The sequence below is a fragment of the Panthera onca genome, chromosome B3, assembly GCF_046562875.1.
Source record: "Panthera onca isolate mPanOnc1 chromosome B3, mPanOnc1 haplotype 2, whole genome shotgun sequence".
Lineage (NCBI taxonomy): Eukaryota > Metazoa > Chordata > Mammalia > Carnivora > Felidae > Panthera > Panthera onca.
This window is the reverse complement of record NC_138344.1, coordinates 19,983,168-20,008,006: the sequence shown is the minus strand read 5'-3', so window position 1 is coordinate 20,008,006 and position 24,839 is coordinate 19,983,168. Positions and strand designations below refer to the sequence as shown.

General features: G+C 40.7%; 1 protein-coding gene across 6 annotated transcripts in view; it reads right to left on the bottom strand.

Annotated features, from left to right (window-relative positions):
- TJP1 (tight junction protein 1) overlaps nt 1–23,972 on the bottom strand; it is a 245,780-nt gene extending 221,808 nt beyond the window's left edge. For 3 of the 6 annotated variants that reach the window (XM_060617843.3, XM_060617844.3, XM_060617845.3), the window contains exons 1-2: nt 23,663–23,969; nt 9,000–9,132 (exon numbers count right to left, since the gene is read on the bottom strand). In XM_060617843.3, the coding sequence (XP_060473826.2) occupies nt 9,000–9,132; nt 23,663–23,835 (306 nt within the window). In that variant the 5' untranslated portion in view covers nt 23,836–23,969. Of the gene's footprint in view, nt 1–8,999; nt 9,133–23,662 lie in introns of all 6 variants that reach the window. The other 3 variants (XM_060617847.3, XM_060617849.3, XM_060617846.3) reach the window with 2 other exon arrangements.
- Between the last annotated feature and the right edge of the window lie 867 nt (nt 23,973–24,839).

Below are 24,839 nucleotides of genomic sequence, written 5' to 3'. Positions count from 1 at the left end.
TGAGGAGAAATCAATATTTCATGCCCCCATTTGCCTCAGAGATGGAAACAGTAAAGCACTGAGGAAATAGAAGGATTCCTTTCCTCCTGGTTTATTATCTCAGGACCCCCGAAGCTGGTGTGAAGAGCAGGCACTCTTGCTGTGTGTGTGTGGCCCTCACTCCGCCTCTCTGCCAGGCACAGTCAGCCCATGCTAAATGTTAGCTACTACGACATGTGCAGCTTCCCCAAAATAGGACACATTATGGAGATGGAAAACAACACATTCTGAGACTTCTATTTCTGTTCTAAAGCTCAGAAGTCACAAAATAACCAGATGAGTTAACATGTGGAGCTTTAATCCAGGAGCACAATGTCTGTTCCAAAAAGAAATGTGCCCAGTTTTCTATGTACACTGGAAATTATGTGTGTGCATGCATAGACACAGATCTGTGACATTCCTCAGAGGTTGTTCTGTTCAATAACAAATGTGCAAATCGAATGATTCTGTTCATTGAGTGAAAAATAATGAAATAATATCAGATCATCCTTGAGAGGGGCACCTGGGTGGCTCAGTCAGCTAAGCACACAGCTCTTGATTTCCGCTCAGGACACGATCTCGTGGTTCATGAGTTCGAATCCCGTGGTGGGCTCTGAGCTAACACCGTGAAGCCTGCTTGGGATTCTCTCTCTCTTTCTGCCCTCCCCCCACTCACACTCTCGCTCTCTCTCAAAATAAATAAACATTAAATAATAAAAAAGATCATCTCTGAGAACCTGAAGCAGATCCATTTTAGATAAAGAAGAATCATTTCCATACATTTACTCATTCAGCACACATGAACACATTCTTTTTATTTCTATATTTTCAACCTCTTCAGGCCTGCCTGCCCACCCCACTGCCCTTGGCTAATGTCGCCAACCACCTCTAAACGTCCCCTCCCACCCTCATGCCTGCTCACCCCCATAAGCAGAACATCCGGAGGGTGCCCTGCTCAAAAATTTGGGGGGAGGCGGCTGTAACTGTCAGAAATGTGATATAACTGTCAGAGTCCATGACATCAGCTCTGTAGATTTGGAAGTGGTGATGGCTCTCTTTGTTCTGTGACTTTCTGAAGAAATTACATTATTCCTCCTTACAACATAAAAAACAAAGGAAATGATAAACTCTAGTTCTTGCTCCTTGAATGATCTTCTTTGATCACCGGCAGGCCCAAGTTCCCTCTGCCCTCCCCCAGCTATTTGAGGCCACATGTATCTGTGGATCACTCACTCCCTTCTGGAAACCGCCCTCCTCAGCTTCTCTAATATCTATCCATGAACTTCTTCGGCATACTCCTCTACTTTGGACTGCCCTTGAACTAGTGTTCCCTGGTTCTGGTTCTTTGGAGCATTAGCCTTCTTAGTACACAAAGCTGTCCTAGGGGTAACATCTCCCCCTCCCCCCCAGAAGAAATGCTGTGTGTCCCTCCCACCTTCCAGGAGAACAGAACAAATCAGAGCTACTTCAGCTGGAGGGAAGGATGGGGGTTCAACACCCACCCAGTCCAGCCTAGGGCATCTCTGCAGACCTGTAGGGCTCTGAACAAACTATTTCCTTCCACACCCCTGGTAGCTCTCAGCTCTGTCTCCATTCCCTTCTCTGCTCCTTCAATCCAATGACCTCCTTCTCACTTTTCCACCCAACAAAGTCAGACACATTCTTTCCAGATCCAGTTCAGGGGGCACCTTCCTTGTGATACTTTGCCGTTCCAGCCTGAGATGAGCACTCCATTTTCCCTGGAGGTACCTTGGACTGCCTCCACTATTGTTCATTGTGCAACACTGTCTGTCTACAATCCTGCTTGCCCTACTAGATCTGACCACTGCGATGGCAGACAAGAGGAGGGTAGTGGTGGTGATGGTGGCGTGATATGAAGGAGATATCACAGATATGAAGGAGAGGGGTCCCAGATGATCAACAATGAGGTCTGGGTGTGTTCTTGCTGTGGGGCCAGTGCCCTGATCTGCATGAAAAGAAGCAAGGCGGTGGCTGGAAGAAGGGAAAGAACAATGGCTGTGGCTCTCCAGCCTGGCCAACAAGGATGGAGTCTAAGCCCTAAAAAGTCAGATAAAATCAAAGAACTGCTTTCAAAACAGATTATGAAATGTGAGTTAAGGCAGAATACTGAAGACCTCATTCTCTTTTTTGAAATATTTCTCTATTGCTTTCATTAAGATCTAAGTTTCTAAAAGGCTTGTATTTTCTTTCAGTGTTGATGAATAAAATCCTACCTAAAATCTGAGCCAACAAACTTCTCAAGCAGCACTTGCTAGTGAAAAGAAACTAAAGAGGGAAGATGTTGGCACAGGTCCAAGACAGAGACAGAATTCCGACCTGCAAAACCAATCCAAAAATCCTGTTAGATAAAGATGGAGGCTGATTATACCCACAAGAATAGACAGCCACTGTGCTTCTAACCTTTTCAAAAAACAAGAGTCCTTGCAAGGCTGTCTGTAAGAGTCCCTTAGAAATACCCGGATATTCAGTTTAATGAAGAAAGTAACCATTAAAGGCAAACCATCTACAATTAATTGGCCATCAACTGGCAAACTAGATTCAGGTTGGCCTCTGGAAGTCCTAAAGGTAATAAATAGCTAAATATTCCTTTGTTCTGCAGAAGAGCCTCAATACTCTACCTGATTCCTCTCACATTGGAATATTAATCAGGGTGATAATTTTGGTAGATTCCTGTCACCTACAGCAATGCATATCCTGAGGAAAGATTGGGAGCGGGCCACAGAACACACTGGTGTCCAGTTCACCAACACCCAAGCCAGCAAGGAGGCCAGATGCTTGGTGAACTGGGACTAGTGAGGGCAGGCCCTTCCTTGTTCCTGCCAAGAACACATGACCTGAATCTAGTCATGAGAAACACTGAATAGCTCCAGCTTGAAGATTCTTTAAAACTGTCAAGGAGGAAACATGACACCTAAAAGCAATGCATGTTCCTGTATGGCACCTTGGGACAGAAAGGAAAGAGAGGCCCACTGGGCAGTAGTGAAGGTTGGATGAGAACTATAGATTGAACAGCATCCTTGTGTCAGTGTTGATTTCCTGATCTGGTTACATGGTAGTTAAGCAGAGAATGACAATGCTTGGGGGAACTGAACCCTTCAAAATTTAGGGGTTGTGGGTCATCATGTCTACAGTTTGTTTTCAAAAAGTTTCAACAAAAGACTAGTGACAGTGAGTGTGTACACATCTACCTCCACCACCTCTGTCTTTATCATCACCTCCACCTGCACCACCGCCTTGACTTCCATCACCACCTCTGCCTCTATCACTACCACCGTCAGCAACACCAAAGCCTCCACCACCTCCACCAGTATTGCCACCTCCGCACGCCCACCACCACTACCACCAGTACCACTGCCACCACCTCCATCTCCATCATCACTTCTACCTCCATCGCCAATACCACCACCTCCACCTCCACTTCCACTACCTCTAATGGGACCACAGTATCTACTTTGGCTATTCAAAAAAGCTCGCCTTTATTCCTTGGTATTCAGGCGTGTTTCCCAAAAGAAAAGTGAATAGAGAAAGTTGGTTACTTTATTTGACTCCATATCAAATCAGTCACATTATTTTATATCTCCTCTTACTTCTCTCAATACCCACCACTTTTAACATTTAATGGTCTCTAAGCTTTTCTTTACTGAGCTGCTACAGTAATGAAGTAGTCAGTCAACCAACAAATATTTAACGGGCATAAAATCTGATATGATTGCATTACGGGAAACATAAAAGAAATGTTCCCGGTCTCTGCAGAGCTGAAGCCCATGATACAGTCAGGTACAAAACAAGCAATAAGAGTTGAGGGCACAGTGAGGAGATGTGCCAATGGTCTTGGGGCCAGCACCTGTAATGACACAGAGATATGTAAAAGTGAACAGAAAGATGCCCAAGTCACTAGAGCTCAGGATGGAAAGAACATCTGTGCACCCAGAACAAAAGGGGCTTCCAGTGCTCACTGCTGTTCCTTCTAGGCTTTCATACCAACTGGTGATGTGGGCAGTGCTAATCAAGTGGGAACGAGAAAGAGGAGAAGTGGCTGGTCCCCTCCCAACAAAGTAGGAGGCAGGATAACTAGGTGTTCAGTGTCCCTTCACATGTTCACCCTCTACCATTTTCTCACCTTGTAGCACCCAGCTACTTATTCACCAGTCAGGTACCCAATAATGCCAAGAAGAAAGCAAACTTGGTATATGTTCAAAGTCAAATAAATATTTAGTTATAAAACAGGGCTCCAGAATCTCTCAGTGTCCCACAGATCATAAAAGAGGTCTTGAGGGTAGAGGGAGAAGGAGAAAACATCTATCATTGATATCTCCATAGGCTATATATACTTTCTAGGGGCCTAATTGGAGACTCCTCTTCATCATGAGAAAAAAAGTACTTTTTTTCAAATGTGAAAAATCACTGATCATCAAAAACACCTTAGAACTACCTTATATTCAGGCAGCAGTGAAATGGGACTTATTAGCCCAGAAATGTACACAAATATAATACCCCAAATAATATCTTATTATCATATATTTTTCTTCTCATGAAAAAAAATCCTCTAAAGATTTTGAAATGTATCATTTTTGCCTAATAGTACTCAGTAATGACTGAAACTGTCTTTCATCCAAGGCTAAGGGAACATAGCCATAAACTATTAATTGGTTCACTGTTTCTCTTTATTGTGCATAAAACTTTTTGTAGTATTTGTCTGTTGGCAGACAGAGAAAATTAGCAGTCTAGATTTACACCCACAAGCAGGAAATAAATTGCTTAAGTCTGTATTCAAGATAGCTTTCCCCCACTGAATGAATCCTACTCAACTGGCTCCATTTTCCTGTTTTAGGGAGGATGTATAATCAAGAGAAGTTGTTAAATTTCAAGCAATCTGTTGAATTTTTAAATTATCACTTAAAATGTTTTGACTATACACTTAGAATCTGAGACGGAGGAAAGGACGTAAAGAGTAAAGGCAGCCTGATCACCCTAAACAACAGGGGCGCCTGGGTGGCTCAGTCAGTTAAGCGTCCAACTCTAGATCCAGCTCAGGTCATGATCTCATGGTCCATGGGATTAAGCCCCCCATCGGGCCCTGCACCAACAGCTTGGAGCCTTCTTGGGATTCTCTTTCCCTCTCTCTCTGCCCCTCCCCAACTTGTATGTTCTTCCCAACCCTCCCCCAAATAAATAAACTTAAAAAAATGACAAATAGGCAATAACACCAGAGTGAAATGGAATAGCTAAGCATTTAAACATTAAATGAAGCTAAAAACAAATGGTCACTTTTCTTCTTCATATTGATTATCAATATATCACTCCATTACCTCCAGGGGAAAAAAAAAAAGGAACTTGTGACATGGTTTTAGAGCATTGCACCCATTAAAGTGTTAAACAAAGGCGCAGGTCTTCCAGGCAAAACATGTGTTCATAACAGACTTGTCTAGTCCAGGCCTTGCCTAAGAAAATTTTACCAAGTCTCTCTGGGACACTGTCTCATGGAACTAGTGAGACTGGATGGATTCCAGTCTCCTCCAGTGAGCTAGGAAGTCAGTCATTTATGCTGTAGGGTTTACAAAACGAACTAGAATGCCCATCCCATTTAATCCCCACAGAGAAAGCTGAAACAATCACCTCTCCCCAGGAGTGAAATGGCATCAATCTGACACCCGGGACCCAAGCCAACCATCTCAGCTGGAACCTGAGGCTTCTCAGCCAGAAACTGGGACCTTGAATGCATAGCAACTGAACCTCTTGTTCCATTTGCTATGTTTTTTCCAAAAGCAATAAAAATTGTATTTTTTTTCCTTAGGCAAAGTTAAAAGTAAAATGCAAAGATAAAAATATAAATATTATTCTGTTGGTCATGCAAATTTGATCTTTGCCCATGACAGGAGATCATGCACTAAGCTTAAGTCTTTCTAGTTTAAGGTTTTCAAAGGAAGCCATACATCTAATAAAAAGTTTTACAACTTGAAAATACTGTATGACAAAGTTTTCAGTCTTTTTTGAACTAGAGATACCTACAGTGGCTAAACTATTTTCTAAAGGGGACAAGAATTATCTATTCCTGTGTAATTGAACATCATTTACCAAATAACTGTCCTTTAGACACTGTGGCTGAGGCTTTAAAATGTGGTTCTCTACAATTACATTACAGTCAACTGTGTTAGAGAATCAGATCTGAATCCCTTTCACCTCCCATGACACTCTCTTCTAATCTACTTAAGTGTACTTCCTTCTTTTAAAAAGACAGAATTTTAAAAGTGGAGGGGAAAAACATCCTTTTCATCTCCATGCCAAAGATGCTCTATGCCCGTATGTATTTTGGATATTATAATATTAATTGCCATAGCTTATGGTAGGCAGTGGGTGGGAGTAGCCAAGCTGTTAGGCTCTTTTTTTTTAATTTCTTTACTGTTTGGAAAATCAGTTTATTGCTTTCCTAAAAATGGAACATGATCATTGTAAAAATTTCTAAGAATCTAAAAATCTTCAAAGATTGCTATCCTATCACCCGTTATTGCAAAAACCTGAGAAGGAAAATGAACTCAGATTGTAAAAAAGTCTAATTGATTGCAGTACTGGTGACCCTTGAACACAGGTGTGAAATGATGGGTCTACTTCTACATGGAGTTTTTACAATACAGTACTATGAATATATTTTGTCTTCCTTATGATTTTCTTAATAACATCTTTTCTAGCTTAGCTTATTGTTAGAATAAAGTATATAATACATGGGACATACAGAATGCATGTTAATGGATTATTTATGTTATTGGTAAGGCTTCTGGTCAACAGTAGGGTATTATTAGTAGTTAAGTTTCTGGGGAGTGAAGTTATACGTGGATTCTCGACTGCATAGAGGGTTGATGCATCTAACCTCTGCAATTGTCCAGGGCCAACTGTAATTACATTTCATTAATATAAACTCATTACTGAGATGAAATACCAGTATACCAAAGTCCAGTCCACGACCTTCCAATGTACCCTCCAGAAGGCAAAAACCAGAAACACAGTCCTTGAAGCTGAATAAACTATTACACCAGAACACATGCTCCTCCCTGGAATGGACCTTCCGTAAACCTCAATTTACCTCTTTCTCTTAACCTCAATGTCAAATACCTTCCCTCGGGGGATACTAACACATTTCACTTTTGAGATAAAGTCAAATAGGAAAGATCATCAAAAAGAAAGAAATTAATTCTGCAGATGTTAACTGCACCTGGGTAGTGTTATTTTTCCTTGCTTGAACTGTGTACTCACTTGAGCCAGATCAACTCTTGCATCGAATAAGGCAGGGAATGAATGAATTATCAATAATTTTAAAACGTATTCATCATGATAAAGAGATAACTCTACTTGCCAACTTTTCCTTATAGCTGAAATAACCTATTTCTATTTCTGGGATACTGAAAGCAATATTACATGAAGTAAAGCTTTTTGTCTGTCACATTCTACAGATATTTTAACCTCTTCCACAACCACAGAGACTGATTCAGCAAGCAAACATATTTTATGACATGCCAAATTTATTAGTTATTGGACTATCCTTCAGTAATGACAATGTTTAATACCATAAAAAAGAACCTGATGAAATTCCAATTTCCATTTTTATATTCCAACAAGTAATTCAAATTTGCTTCTCAACTCAGTGTTTCACTTTTGAAAAGCAATTTGCTTTATTTTAAACTATAATTATGTTTCCTTCAGTCATTTTAATTGTTAGGTTTACTTAACAAAAATTTACTGTCTTTTTATTCCTTTTCTCAGTTATTGCTTTATGTCTTCTGATAGATCACGTTTCACCTTCTGATGTCTTGTGTGATAAAATGGTCAAGAACACTTTCAGGCAAAATCAAGTATAATTATTTTAATAAGAGCAATTATTAAAATAAAAAAATAGAGTATCCACATTTACTGAACTTTTGTTTTCATGAACTATAGATAAAAGATGCAGAAGTCTCATCCTCAAGAAAGAAAGGCCTTGTTACCACTGTCTGAAACAGGTATGGTTACTGGTACTTTTACAATTCAGAAACTGTCAGAGCTCAAAGGGAAGAAGTGAACACATCTGGTCTACTAAACATCGTAAATATCCATTCACTGGCCACTGAACCCTACAATACATAAATTTGAAATTTTCTTATTGCAAAGAAAATTCTATGTCCTTTATAGCACTGCAGTATCTCTTATGGAGTAAGACAATATAATAGCAAAGGACAGTGGGGGCTGACAGTGCCCGTGTGTTCCTCTAAAAACATGCATGAATGTACCACATACCCACAGGAAAACCTGTCATTTGGCCTGGAATATATATACACACATATATATGTGTGTACATATATATATGTACACACATATATGTACACACATACATATGTGTGTACATATATATATACACAAATATACACACACACATATATGTATGTGTGTGTGTGTGTGTGTGTATATCTATATATATATATATATCTATATATATCTATATATATATATATAGATATATATATATATCTCCACTAATGTTAATCACTTAGAATAGAAAGCACCAGGATTAACTAAACCAGGATCTGTCCTAACAATATCAAAGTAACACTATTTTCTGGCACTTCCAGGAAGTTGGGTGTCTGGGGTTAATCAATACTCAGATCTCTACTTATGCCAACCTGTGGATTTGAAAATTCCTAAGACATTTACATTAAGAGTCCACTGAACTTAATTTAATTTTTATTGTAGAGTTCAGGGAGTATTTCTTTATCTTGGTCTTTGAATCAGAATCATTTATTATAAATGTTTCAAAAGGATACCAGTTAACAAAGCGTTCTGATTGGTAACCTGTTGGATAAACCAGTTTTCATTATTAAAAAAATGCTCACAACAAATAAGACTGTTGTGTTTTTTATGAAAATAAAAATAATGGAATCAAAATTTTCATATTTTTTGAAAAATAAAAAAAAATTAATGAACAGTCCACTTACAGTGAGTTCACAGAAATCGATGCTATCAAGGCTTTTGCTTCTGTGGAGTCTCCCTTTTATTCGTCTTAAAGAAGGTTTTCCTTGGCTGACGCTAGAAGTAGCACCATTCGGATTTTCAGAGGATGGCGTTACCCTGAAAGAAGAGGAAAAGTTTAATTTTTTTAGGTTTACAGGCAAACACATTTCTCGGGTATGAAATAAGTATTTACTTGAGGACAGCTTTGGAAACCTCAGGCTCCTTTTTTTCAACCAAGAAGCCAAGCTACCTCCCATCAGATATCCTTTCTAAGTATTTCTCAGCAGTTTGCTGGTTTAGAAATTTTTCTTGACAGGGTTCAAACGTTTCTACATTAAGATTTACTAAAAGTCAACGCTGTGACCATCAAAGAAGCAATTAAAGCCAGACTGAAGTTTCCTAGGTAACTGGGAGGTATCTGCTTCCTGCTGGGTAGTTCTTTATATGGAGCGCTCAGCCCAGCGCCTGGCACGCCCAATGCAAGTCAGCTCTCCTTGTGTACAACCACAGACACCATTCAGCATGCTTTTTTAATCAGGAAAATTACTTTAAAAATTTTAAACATTGACAGTCAACACTCAGTTCACCATGATTACAGAACAACGAAAATACAGATAAAAAGAAGTGGTAAATAATCTAAATTATCTACAGATGCACATCAGCATACATGCTTGTATATGTATACACACACTCAAGACTGTCATGTGTTCAATCGTTTCTGTGCCACTTCTGCTGGCAGCCTTAGCAGGTGCCCTGGGAACCTGGGAGGAAACTGCTTAGTAGATTATCGTCTTAGAGATAACAAAGGTTTTAAGTAGTAAGACTGACTGGTAAGTATGGCTTATCAAAATCAGTTTCCTTATTTTATGGTCAGGTTTCCTGCTTGTATACATCCTATGTTCATATACTTTTCAACTTTCCTGACCTACTTAATATTTTGTATTTAAGATTTTGTTGTCTGAAAGAGATCAAATCGGCCTCTTGTTGCTTGACAAGAACACAGAGAATGAACTATCAGCAAAGTAAATTTGACTTATATAATAAGATAGGAGTAAATATCATAAAATAGAGTATTCTAGGTATGACTGCATTTAAAGTAAAAGTGCCATATCCCTATAGTTATGACATTTAAAGAGTATGAAAAGATACAAAAGTGAAAAGTAAAGCCTTCCTCTCCCCCCCATCCCAAATCCCCATCTCTTTTTTTAACTGATTACTTATTTTGAGAGAGAGAGCACAAGTGTGCACACGCATGCATAAGAGGCTGGAGAAGAGGGGAAAGAATCCCAAGCAGGTTCCACGCTCAGTGCAGAGCCCGATTCAGGGCTCAATCTCACAGTGAGATCATGACCTGAGCCGAAATCAAGAACTACTTAACCAACTATTTCAGGGGTCAGACACTTAACCGACTGAGCCACCCAGGCACCCCTCCCCACCCCTTTTTCTAAGGACAATCACCATTAACAGTTCTTTGTATAACCTCCCAAATAAATGTTCTTGCTTATCCACATATGTGTTAATCTCCTTTCAAAACTTTTCAGCAAAGTGACCAAATTGTTCACATTGTCCTGCACCTTACTTTTTCACTTAATTTTCTTGAGGCTCTTCCCATAATAACCCAGCTCTATTTCATTTGTTTAATGGCTAAACAGTATTCCATTGTATAGGTGTGTCACAATTTATTCAACCACTCCTCTACCAATGGGTATTTAATTTAGTTTCTAAATGTTTGCTATCAAATTATAAAGCAATGAACATATCTTACATCTTTGGGTGCAAACACAGTATTTACTTAGGAAAGACTCCTAGAAGTAAAATGCAGGGTCAGAGGTTTCTAGGTATTGCTAGGCACTGCTTTTCAAAATGGCTTTAGCAATTTACACTTCCATCAACAGTATACAAGAATGTTCCTATGGGGGGGTGGGGGGCAGTTGTCCTTAAATATAAGGGTGATTTAATAATTTTATTTTATTATTTTATAACTCAACTTCTCCATGTCCTTCATTATATTTGTCTTGCTGAATTGCTGCTTTCTGTAAAAAAAAAAAAAAAGACCATTACACAGTCCCAACGTGAATATGGATCTGACAACTGACCTTTATACATTGGTTTTTCCTTTATATATTTCAAATCTGTTTCATTAGATGCCTTAATGTTTATAATTCATATCTTTTTAGGGATTTAACCTTTTATCATATTAAAAGTCTCTGTTTCTGGGTGCCTGGGTGGCTCAGTTGGTTGACCGTCTGACTTCGGCTCAGGTCATGATCTCGCGGTCTGTGAGTTCGAGCCCCGCATCAGGCTCTGTGCTGACAGCTCGGAGCCTGAAGCCTGTTTCCGATTCTGTGTCTCCCTCTCTTGCCGCCCCTCCCCCACTCATGCTCTGTCTCTCTCTCTCTCTCTCTCTCTCTCTCTCTCTCTCTGTCAAAAATAAACATTAAAAAAATTTTTTTAAATCCGTTTCAATTAAAGATTTTACCTTAAATGCTATTTTGTCTAATAATTTCCCCATCTATATTTTTAAGTTTTTTTAAATGTTTATTTATTTTTGAGAGACGGGGGAGGGGGGAGGGGGGAGAGAGAGAGAGAGAGAGAGAGAGAGAGAGAAGACGGAGTGTGAGTGGGGGAGGGCACAGAGAGAGGGAGACAAAGAATCTGAAGCAGGCTCCAGGCTCTGAGCTGTCAGCAGGACTCAAACTCACAGACTGTGAAATCATGACCTGAGCCAAAGTTGGACATTTAACCAACTGAGCCACCCAGGCGACCCCCACATCTACATTTTTATATTACCCTTTTCTTGGCTTATCTTTTTCTGTGCTCATATTTTCAACCTTGACAAGTATCTGCCTGTCTCTCCCCACCCCTCCTCCTTTAACTTATACTTTAACTTTTGTTAAAGCGTGTAGCTGGACTGTTTCCTTTCTTCTTTTTAGTGTTATTATTATTATTTTTTGAGAGTGAGAGAGCACAAGTAGAAGAGAGGTAGAGAGAGGGGACACAGGATCCAAAGCAGGCTCTGAGCCAATACAGGGCTCAAACTCATAGACTCTGAGATCATGACCTGAGCGGAAGTTAGATGCTCAACCAACTGAGCCACCCAGGGGTCTGTTTTCTTTTTTACTAAATCTAAGAATAAGTATCTTTTGAGAGAAACTGAATCCATTCAAATTTATTCATGTTTAGATTTATTCCTGCCATGTTCTTTTACAGTTTGTGGTGGTTTTTTATTTTGTTGTTGTTATTGCTATTGTTGAGAGACAGAATGTGAGTGAGAGAGAGGGGCAGAGGAAGAGGGAGAGAGAGAATCTTAAGAAGGCTCCATCCTACATGCGGCTCTATCTCACAACTGTGAGACCATGACCTGAGCTGAAATCAAGACACAATTTTGGGTTGTTGTTGTTGTTGTTGTTCTGTTTGGTTTGGTTTAGTTTGGTTTTGTAGTTACTTATTTTGAGAGAAAGGGAAAGAGAGAGTGTGCAAGCAGGGGAGGGGCAGACAGAGAGGAAGAGAGAGAATTCCAAGCAGACTCCATGCTGTCAGCATAGAGCCCAACTCGGGACTGGATCTCATGAACCGTGAGATCATGACCTGAGCCAAAATCAAGAGGTGGCCATTTAACCGACTGAGCCACCCAGGAACCCCTGGTTTGTTTTTGTTTTTGTTTTTAATTTAAATGCTTTCTTCTTTCCTACTTTTCCTATTTCCATATTTTTCCTACCTTTTTAGTATGACTGAGTTTTCTTAGTCTCTACCCACCCCTAGACCTTCTCCCTTCCAATTAGTAATTTCAAAGTCCTACATCTTATTAGGGCAACTCTGACTCTAGCTAACTATACACACATATAATATTTACATATTTATATGCATGTAGATACATACATACATACATAAATATATATGTACATACATATATATTTAATCTGAAATATTTCTATCAACATCTAGGGTTCATTGGTATTCTCATCTCCTCTCACACAAGAAATGACATTTAACACACCTTCATTTCTCTTCTTTTACAGCACTATTACAACCCTACCAAAAGCCCTACCTTTTCTTGGAAATAGTTTCAAGTCTCCTAACTTCTCTTTCACACTTTTGATCCCTTTGTTCTTTTGGGATTCTTTAGCTTACTCCTCCAGATTGCTAACTTGCTTTTCAATTTTGTCAATTCAGCCATTTTCTTTCACTTCAGTGAGTCAAGTTTAAATTTCTAAAGTGTCTAGTATGCTTTTTTTTTTTTTATTAATACAGTACTCTCTTGCATCTTTCTGAAAATAACCATGTTAATCCAAGGTTTTTCTATTTTCTCAGGGATTAGTTCTTTTGTTTGTTGAGTATGGTAATTCTGTTAATACTGGCTTCCTCCAACTGGTGATTTTTACTGCCCACTTATATTTGTATTCTAGAACATCTGTTTCCATACTGCAGCATTTACCATGGCCTACCTTTGGAAACTCTGGCAGGGAGATGGGACATGCTGCTGGGACATGCAACTTCTCTTCTGGGTCAAAGGATTCAGTAGCCATCTTGGGTACAGTCTCCCTGGACCAAGAGCCCACATTCACTGCTTTAGTAAGCAAGAAAGCCACACTGCTGCCCACAACTTATCACAAATTAGTGAGGCAAAGGGGTCAACCAACCTAGTGCATTGAATCTGATTAATTCCCCAAATGTCCTCTGCTTCTTCCATCCCTGAATGCTGCTTCAAGCTATCAACCTCTCTTTGTGCAAAAGTCCTAAAGGCAGTGGTTCCTGCAAGGCTTTTCTCTTAGTAGATTCATCCGATCTACTAAGTACATTTCAGAGATTCCTCAAAAATGCTGGTCCACTGATGGTATTCGTTGTTTTTGCTCAGATTGTTATTATTTTTCTTGTGGCTTTTTAAATTAATATATTTGTTATTTCACTGAATTGCCAATGAGAATACCTTTTAAGTCACCTCCCAGAATAAAATTCTGATGATGTCTCTTTCATTATTTTCAATACAAAAAAAAGTGGTATGCTGTACAGTTTTGTTCTCTTCTCTGCAGAGTAAAAGCTTCCATGAAAACAAAGAATTTCACTTAAGAAAAGAGGGCATATAGGAAAAAAAATAGTTGTACAACATTGTATAAGTCATAAATTTTCTTTGTCTCCTTTCTCCCACTTAACTTTGATAGCACTGATTATGTGGCATAATCATATTACAAGATATTAATATAAGCTTTTCTGGCAAAAGACATCTGTCACAAATTTTCCTCTCATTTGACTTAGAAAGACATCACTATTTACCTTTTTTCCAAATCTAAAACCTATGAGAAGAATTTACATATACCAAATTTATAAATGACAGCCAAGAAATTTATCAGACTTACCTCAATGTAATACTGAGGCCAGTGACAATGTAAAACAGAAAAAAAAAAAAAAAAAAAAAAACCATCCTAAATATAACTAGAAGGATGGCTTTTTCCCCTCCCTACCAGGATCATAATAAAAACATTTATTAAGGAGTAAAGCTGAATTGGGCATAGCAGGCGAACATCAGGTCTGTACCCACCCCACCCACAGACTTGGCAGAAGGAAGGTGCCTTGTCTACACATAGAACCAGGCTCCTACCCAGTAATTTCAGTAACTGTAAAGTTTTGACCAGGTCTTTGTGAAGCTAGGAGGTCAACTGTTAAAAAGCATATGATTCGGTAATGACCCCCTTTTCTTTGGTGGGAAAAAAAGAAAAGGAATAAACACAGTTCCAGGTAATAAATAGAATGGTGGGGTACCTGGGAGACTCTGTCGGTTAAGCATCTGACTTCGGCTCAAGTCATGATCTCACAGTTCATGGGTTTGAGCCTTGCATCAAGCTCTGCACTGAATGGTGCAGAGCCTGGAGCCTGCTTTGGATTCTGTCTCTCCCTCTCTCTCTGCCCCTCTCCTGCTCATGTTCTTCCCCATCCCCAAAATAAACAAACATTAAAAAAAAAGAAAAAACAATACAGACTGTTAATCATAGAGATAGTGAATATTTCAGTAGTAACTCATGTGGAAATACTTATTTAATCTGAGTGATACAGCGCAATTTAGTTTTATAGTTTCTCTACTTCTATGCAGCAACAGTTGTTATCTAGTCCATATGTGATATACAGTTTGACATCGCCTGAAGAAGGATGTTAACAAGAGGACTTATTTGTTAACATCAATGAAGATGACAGCATTTGTTTGGGAGGGTAAATAACAAATCATAGGTAAGCAGAAGGGGTCTTGAAGTTTAGGCAATTTAAGATGTCACTACTCCTTTGTTTTACTACAGTTTTTGACAATTAATATTTGTCCTGGGGCAGGGATGTGTGTGTTCAAATCGTTTTCTGCTGGACATTCATAAGAATATAGAGGTATAGGGGCACCTGGGGGGCTCAGTCGGTTAAGCATCTGACTCTTGATCTCTGCTCAGGTCTTGATCTCAGGGTCGTTAGTTCAAGCCGCATGTTGGGCTCCTCACTGGGTGTGGAGCCTACTTAAAAAAAATAATAATAATACAGAGGTATATTACAACTCAGGTAAGAAGGGCTGTACTTGGATACAAAACGCCCACCAAGGACAGTTCTTCCTGATCTGGAGTATAAGGAGTATTTTTTAGTCCCAGGGCCCCATTCTCCTTCAACCTGATGGTGTGGTCTGAACTGAATAAATCAGACTTTGGAGGTCATTTCCTACATATTTAGGAGAACGGCCCTTGATGGTAGGGAAAATAAAGTTAGTAACTGAGATACAGGAATCTTATTTTCCCTTGAACTCTGGGGAAATCAGTATTTAGCTTCCAATGAAGTTTTTTCTTTTCCTAATTCCGAATTCCATTTAATCATCCCTAGGGGATTACTGGGAAGAAAATTTCTGCTTCTCTCCAATCCCTTCATATTTTCCCACCATGTTTTTGTGGGCATGGCTGGCATGCTTGAAAGGCAGAAACCCAGGGTCCACCCTCTCACTTTGTTTATAACTCGGGAGCTTTGGCTCACAATCATTTTTGACCATGGTTCACTTGGAACAAACAACTCCCAAGCTTATCTACCTCGCCCATCTCTAATTTCTAGTGGAAAATATCTCAATAATAACAAAATATTGAGCAAAAACCATCAAGATGGTAAAAACAAGGTAGTTACGCAAGAAGAAACTACCAACAAAGGTAACATCTAACAATTCTTCTACAAGGTATTAATTTTAATATATCACCAATTGACACCACAAACCATTTGAAGATTAACACTAATTGGTGATAGCAAAGTATATTCCCCCCAAACAAGGGTATAAGAGCAGGTGCCTAAGTACAGCAGGGAAGTTGACTTTAGGATACTGAATCTTTGTGAAGGACACTTAAGTAAAAGCTAGTAAAATCCTAATTTTTTGTCTGTAAGTATCAGACTTCAAAAACCTGAAGAGTTCACTTAAAAGGTTTATCTAAATGGCCCTTAGCTGTACTTGTAAATAATAATGTGCATAATTGGCTACAATTTGCTCACTAAAGAAACTAAGAAAGGGATGGATGTTAACTAGACTTACTGTACTGATCACTTGGCTATATATATAAATACTGAATTATTATGCTGTACTCCTGAAAGTAATACATTGTATGTCAATTATACCTCAATAAATTTTTAAAAAGTGAAAAAAAACAAAACACAGTGAGAAAGGACTTGGATACTAGAGACATTCCCGCCTCATCAGGGGAACCTCTATGACTCATGAGGGGGCTATGTGCCACCCTGGGAGAAACAACATCCTATAGGGCACTTTTCAGTCATGTTGTACCTGTTTTCAGTCATTCTTCATTTCTAGACTGTCATGTCCCTGCTCAAATGTGTTTTTAACCCTAACCACTGGTATAAGTAAGACCTTATTTGTGACTCTGGGCAGGTCAATGACCTCATCTGTAAAACTGGGAAAATACAGTACCTACCTCACAGGGGTGCTACAGGTTAATGAGAGGATGCTTGGAAATCACTTATGCTGGGCCCAGCAGGCACTAAGCTCAATGAATGGCAGTTCTTCTTATTTCCACAATCTGATTACTGGACAACTATTTGAATGAGTGAATTGAGGGCTGCCTGGGTGGCTCAGTCTGTTAAGTGTCTGAATTCGGCTCAGGTTATGATCTCAAGGTTTGTAAGTTTGAACCCCGTGTCGAGCTCTGTGCTGACAGTTCAGAACCCGGAGCCTGCTTCAGATTCTGTGTCTCCTTCTCTCTCTGCCCCTCCCCCACTCACACTCTGTCTCTCTTTCTCACAAAATTAAATAAACATTAAAAAAATTTTTAATGAGTGAGTGAATTGATGTCACATGGCCTTCAATAATTACTGAACCAAATAACCAGGAGAAATATATTTAGAAGCCTGAAGAAAATGAAATGATACTCTTTTTCCCCCGCTAAGATCAATATAAATATTCCTAAGAGCACTTGATGCAAAAATCAAGACTGACAACAATATAATTATTGTGAAAATATTTTTCACATGTCACATAAAATAGACAGGAGTTAACAATTATTTGGGCTTCACACCCACTGGAGAGCAAGGAGCTGGCCTTGGTACCTGTACTGGATTGAATGGTGCCCTTTCTCTCCACTCTTCCTAAAACCAGGAACCTGTGAATGTGACCCCATTTAGAAAAAGGGTCCTTGCAGATGTAATTAAGTCAAAGGTCTCAGGACGAGATCATCCTGGATTATCCAGGTGGACCCTAAATCTAATGACAAATGCCCTTAGAAGAGACAGAAGAGGAGGAGACACAGACACACCAAGAAGACTATGTGAAGATGTAGAGATGGGAGTGATCTGGCCACAAGCAATGCCTGGAGCCCCCAGGAGCTGGAAGAGGCAAGGACTCTTGCCAAGAGCCTTCAAGGGAGCATGGCTCTGAAGACACCTTGATTTCAGACTTCTGGCCTCCAGAACGGAGGGAGAATAAATTTCTGCGGTTTTAAGCTAGTGAGTTAGTGGTAATGTTGTAGCAGCTCTAGGAAATACAGCGCCTTAGTGCTTTCATCACCAGCAGTTATAAGAAGAAACCCCCCAAAGGAAGCAAGCTGAGCAAACTCACACCCACCTCAGGCAGAGCTAACAGGCCTTAGTTCTGGGCTCCTAAACAGTAGTGATTCAGAACCAAACACTGCCAACAGTCCTACTTCCCAAATTTCTTGGAGAAGAGGGTTTTTGCAGATGCCACTAATGCAGGTCTGGCTGTTTTTCTGCTTTAGTGTCCATTTAAATTGTGTGTAAATATAATATTCCTTAATGGATTTGCAGAGTCAATGAGAAAGAAAGATATTGCACAAAAGGAAGCTGATGAGCACAAAAGGTCAAACTAGATAGAAGTGTGGGGCCAAAACACTGAAACATTCAGCCCTACCCTTTACTTACACTGGCATAGGCTTTGCAGGCATGCAGTTTTTCCACAGAGACTGCAAAAATTTAAACAGAGAGAACACAGATAGCATATAAGCTTTCAGAAGCACCTTCATATAAATTCTTATACATAGCACACCCAATGATCATAGTATGCCCTCACATCTTGTAAACAGCTATAAGCTATTGCATCCCAAGGTCTGACAACCATTCTGATGTCTGCTATTGGTTCCCGCCCACCACTCAGGAGTCATAACCCATATCTACATATCTTCTTGCTACGTAAAGGTGCGTTCTGTCTCAATTATCCATGTGCAGTTGCTCTGATACTAACAAAATGAAATGTTAATCTAGAAAATAAATTCCAGAAGATATAAGATAGATGGATCAGGCAGCACAATATTCTTCAACTTAAAAAAACCCACAAAACTATATATGTATGTTATATTTAACAATACCATCCACTTGGGGCACTTGGGTGGCTCAGTCAGTTGACTGTCTGACTCTTGATTTCCACTCAGGTCATGATCTCACGGTTTGTGAGATCAAGCCCCGCATTGGGCTCTATGCTGACAGCACAGAGCCTGCTTGGGATTCTCTCTCTCCGTTTCTCTACTCCTCCCCCATGTGTGCATGTGTACTCACTCTCCCTCTCTCTCTCTCTCTCAAAGTAAACATTAAAAAGTACCATCCACTCTAGAGTTTCTGTAGCATATACTCTTCACTTTGCCACTGCAGAAACTACATTAGTATTTGCAAACTCACTTAACATTGAGCAGAAATTCTGAAATGCTCATTTAAGATTGTGGAAAAGTTAAACAAAATACCCCTGCCTTTTCCAGGCCATCTCTTAGTAAGATGGTTTTTAATGCTGGCCCCAGTTCACTGACAGCCTGAAATATGAATCTCCAGAGTACTAAACTATCTGAATTTTATTTTCTCGTGTCCTCTTTTCACAAAATGTATTGGGGAATATATGTTCAGAAGAGGCATTCCAGTGATGAAAAAGAATAAACCTAAGTTTCCAGATTTGGTGGCCAAATGATGCTAATATTCATGTCTAATAGCTCCTCCAATATTATTCCCACATCTTAATTTTTAAATTTAATATCAGAAAAATTTCCTTCCCAGTTATGCATTATTAAGAATTCATTCATTCAGGAGCTCCTGGGTGGCTCAGTCAGTTAAGTGTCCGACTTTGGCTCGGGTAATGATTTCATGGTTCATGGGCTCGAGTCCCACACCGGGCTCTGTGCTGACAGCTTGGAGCCTGGAGCCTGGAGCCTGGAGCCTGCTTCAGATTCTGTGTCTCCCCCTCTCTCTGCCCCTTCCCCACTCATGCTCTGTCTCTCTCAAAAATAAATAAACATTTAAAAAAAAGGAATTCATCAGCAAAGTCACAGGATACAAATTTAATGTACAGAAATCAGTTGCATTCTTATACACTAATGATGAAGCAACAGAAAGACAAATAAAGAAATTGATCCCATTCACAATTGCACCAAGAATCATAAAATACCTAGGAATAAACCTAACCAAAGATGTAAAAGATCTGTATGCTGAAAACTATAGAAAGCTTATGAAGGAAATTGAAGAAGATACAAAGAAATGGAAAAACATTTGTGCTCATGGATTGGAAGAATAAATATTGTTAAAATGTCAATACTACCCAAAGCAATCTACACATTCGATGCAATCCCAATCAAAATTGCACCAGCGTTCTTCTTGAAGCTACTAGAACAAGCAATCCTAAAATTTGTATGGAACCACAAAAGACCCTGAATAGCCAAAGTAATTTTGAAGAAGAAGACCAAAGCGGGAGGCATCACAATCCCAGACTTTAGCCTCTACTACAAAGCTGTCATCATCAAGACAGCATGGTATTGGCACAAAAACAGACACATAGACCAATGGAATAGAATAGAGACTCCAGAAGTGGACCCACAAAAGTATGGCCAACTAATCTTTGACAAAGCAGAAAAGAATATCCAACGGAAAAAAGACAGTCTCTTTAACAAATGGTGCTGGGAGAACTGGACAGCAATATTCAGAAGAATGAAACTAGACAACTTTCTCATACCATTCACAAAAATAAACTCAAAATGGATGAAGGACCTGAATGTGAGACAGGAAACCATCAAAACCCTAGAGGAGAAAGCAGGAAAAAAACCTCTCTGACCTCAGCCACAGCAATTTCTTACTTGACACATCTCCAAAGGCAAGGGAATTAAGAGCAGAAATGAACAATTTCTGCAAAGGAAACAATCTGCAAAGGATTTTCTGCAAAGGAAACAATCAACAAACTAAAAGGTAACCAACGGAATGGGAAAAGATATTTGCAAATGACATATTGGGCAAAGGGCTAGTATCCAAAATCTATAAAGAACTCACCAAACTCCACACCCGACAAACAATCCAATGAAGAAATGGGCAGAAGACATGAATAGACACTTCTCTAAAGAAGACATCCAGATGGCCAACAGGCACATGAAAAGATGCTCAACATCACACCTCATCAGGGAAATACAAATCCAAACCACACTGAGATATCACCTCATGCCAGTCAGAGTGGCTAAAATGAAATCAGGTAACTATAGATGCTGGAGAGGATGTGGAGAAATGGGAACCCTCTCGCACTGTTGGTGGAAATGCAAACTGGTGCAGCCACTCTGGAAAACAGTGTGGAGGTTCCTCAAAAAATTAAAAATAGATCTGCCCTATGACCCAGCAATAGCACTGCTAGGAATTTACCCAAGGGATACAGGAGTGCTGATGCATAGGGGCACTTGTACCCCAATGTTTATTATAGCAGCACTTTCAACAATAGCCAAATTATGAAAAGAGCCTAAATGTCCATCAACTGATGAATGGATAAAGAAATTGTGGTTTATATATACAATGGAATAATACTTGGCAATGAGAAAGAATGAAATATGGCCTTTTGTAGCAACATGGATGGAACCGGAGAGTGTTATGCTAAGTGAAATAAGTCATATAGAGAAAGACAAATACCATATGTTTTCACTCTTATGTGGATCCTGAGAAACTTAACAGAAGACCATGGAGGAGGGGAAGGGGGAAAAAAAAGTTAGAGAGGGAGGGAGCCAAACCATAAGAGACTCTTAAAAACTGAGAATAAACTGAGGGTTGATGGGGGTGGGAGGGAGGGGAAAGTGGATGATGGGCACTGAGGAGGGCACCTGTTGGGATGAGCACTGGGTGTTGCATGGAAACCAATTTGACAATAAATTTCATATTAAAAAAATTTTTTAAAGGAATTCATTTATTCAATATGTATCTTTTGAGGACCTATTTTGTACCAGAAACTAGTTAAAGGGAATTTAGTAATGAACTGAACAGACAAAAAGCCCTGCCCGCATGCAACTTAAATTCCAGTGAGGGGTGGGAGAGGTAAGAGGTATGAAAATTAAGTAAAATTTGAAGTGGATTAGATATTGGTAAGTGCTCAGGAGAAAAGCAGAGTGGGAGGGTAAGACCATTAGTGCTGACTTCTGTTTTCTTCCCGTATACCATCAATCTGAAAAGCCATCTTCATTTTTTTTTTTTTTATTTTATTTTATTTATTTTTTTTTTTTAATATCCACAATTTTATTTTATTATTTTTTTTTTTAATATATGAAATTTACTGTCAAATTTGAAAAGCCATCTTCAAATGTTACCGCTTCTTGCTTCAATAGAGACACAGTCTTCATATATTTGCTAAAATATTTTTTCCATGCTTCCACGGACTTTTCCTTTTTTTGTTTTCCTTTTCCTTTCCTTTCCTTTTCAGCGGCTCCACACCCAACACGGGGCTTGAACTCAAGACTGTGAGATCAAGAGTCACATACTCTACCGACTAAGCCAGCCTTTCCATGGACATTTCTTAATCACTGCTAACTTTTACCAGCCAGCCTAGTCTTCTATGTGCTGTCACTTGCTGTGCATCAAATTAAAATACCTTTTGCAGAATAAATCTCTCTTTTTTTTTAAACACATGGGAGTGGAGGAAGACACTAGTATTCAGTAAGCACACATTATTCATCCAGGCATAGTGGCAGTGGCAGACACTCTGTATTCAGTATCTCAGTTGATCCGGGTATGACCCCATGAGGTAGACAGCAGCATCATTCACACGGTACACACCAAGAAACAGATACTCCAGTGACTTGTTTAAGGTCACACAATAAATGGCACAGCTGAAATTTGAACTTCGCTGCCCATGCATTTTTGTCTTACCTCCAAAATTTTCCGTTACTGGGATTCTTTTCTTTCTTTCTTTTTTTTTTTTTTTTTAACTTTTTCTTGGTTGCTCAATCTTTCTATTCCTTGGATCACTCTTTCATTTCATCTTAGATAGCAGAAACTACTTTTCTCAAATGCCTAAAAGTAGCCTCACTTCCTTTTCTCTATAACCTTGAAATTAAATTCAAACTGAAGTGAGTAAATCTCTATGGACCACAAATTTTAAAATTAAAATAGCCACTTGAACACCAACATTTCTGGCATAGTTTTTCTATAGTCCCCCATCCCTTTTCTGGACTATTTCTTTCGTGCCAGAACCTTACACTTCAGTCTCTAGGCAATGGAATGCCAGGGCAGCACACGGGGATTCCATATACCACATTTTAACGCTAATAAAATGCAATACAATCCGATAGATAATCAACTGTGTAAACCAGATCTGGAAAACCCCCAAACATTTTTCTTTTAAGGGCGATCTTTTCCCGTTACCCCAATAACAGTTTCCAGGTCAGAGGAACTGGAACGCGTGCAGATAAAACGTAGTCCCCGATAATGCAATTATAATCTCGCAACTTACTCCCCTTACGGTGGGAGCGGCTCGCCCTTCACTCTGTACCCACAGCAGATGGATTTTGAGAAATAACAGAAAACGCAAACAGAGCTAATAAATTGCTGGCTGCCTCCAAGGGAGCGTGGCTGGAAATTCTGAGCCAGAAGTGGCGGGGATGGGGCTGAAAGGACAGTCCCGGGCGGGAGACCGGTGCCCGGGTGCCCGTGAGCCTCCGGGTCCCCGCCCCGCCCTCCCCGCAGCGCGCCGCTCTACGTGTCACGGAGCACAGCCGAGGGTCGCGGCGGCACGAGCTCGCGTGGACCTGGGACGCGGCGGCGCTCGCGCCCCACGGGCTCCGAAATGGCTGCTGCGCTCCCCGCTCTCGGCGCCCGTCGGGCCCGGCCGCCGGCGGCCTCGCTGCCCGCCCGCCCCGGCCCCGACCCGCGTCCGCCGCGCCCGCCGCGCCCGCCGCGCCCTCACCACAGCTTTCTCTTGAGCGGCAGGAGGCTGCCGCGGTTGGAGGGGGTGACGCCGATGGCCATCTGCAGCACCGTCAGGTATTTCTGGTACTTCATCTTGTCCCCGCTCCGCTCGCGGGCAGGGCCCCGCCGCCGCCGCCGGCGCCGCAGACACAGCCCCTCCAAGCGCCGCATAGATCAGCTCTGGGCCATCCGCCGCCGCCACAGCTCCCGCCGCTCCCGCCGCCGCGGCCGTGCGCGCCCGGCTCCCGCTCCCGCTCCCGCTGCCGCCGCTCCCGCCGCCGCCGCCGCCGCTGCCTCCTCTGCCGCTACGGCCGCGCGTGGCCGGGGCTCCCGCTCCCGCCGCCGCCGTCGCCGTGCGTGGCCCGCCGCTCCCGCCGCCGCGGCCGCCGCCGCCGTGCGTGGCCCGCCGCCTCCCGCACCGCCCCCTCCGCCCCCTCCGCCCCTCCGCCCGGCCAGCGCAGTCCCCGCGTGAGTGCTGGGCGGGCGGCGGGCCTTGTGGGACTCCCTGTCCCAGAGCTCAGGAGCGGCCCGGTTGTCGCCCCCGCCCACTGGCGCCTCCTGGCCCTGCGCCGCGAGTGCCTCAGTTTCCCCAGCGGCCGACGGGAACTCGTTTTCAACCGTGTAGAGTCTAAGAAAATCCCATGACAAGCTTTCAGGACAGAAAAAAAAAATTATTTTAAATTTATAGTTACCAGTTAATGGTTGTAACGGAGCGGGGACAAGATCATTTACGGGTTCTAGCCTTAAGTGTTTGAAGATTTTGTTTACATAAAATGCATCTCTACAAAATGCATGTATGTGTGTACATATACATACTATAATGTGATATATATTATATACATGCATGCACGTGTGTACATATACGTACTATAATGTGATATATACGTGCATGTACGTGAGTACATATACATACTATAAATATGATATTATTATATACATGATGTATGTAGCATATATATGCAGTCCTAGCTTGCACGGTTGTTTGAAACTGTGAGAATGTGAACCATGCAAAACTATCTTAATAATCAATGGGAAAAATTAAGATCGTTTCGTGATCTTTAAAAATTTTGTCAAAACGTTCCAAACTCCCTTCACTGATGGTTGTAAACGTATAAAGAAATGAAAGGGGGCGGGGGGAAAGAAAAACTAATCATTTAATACCCTGTAGTTTGAAA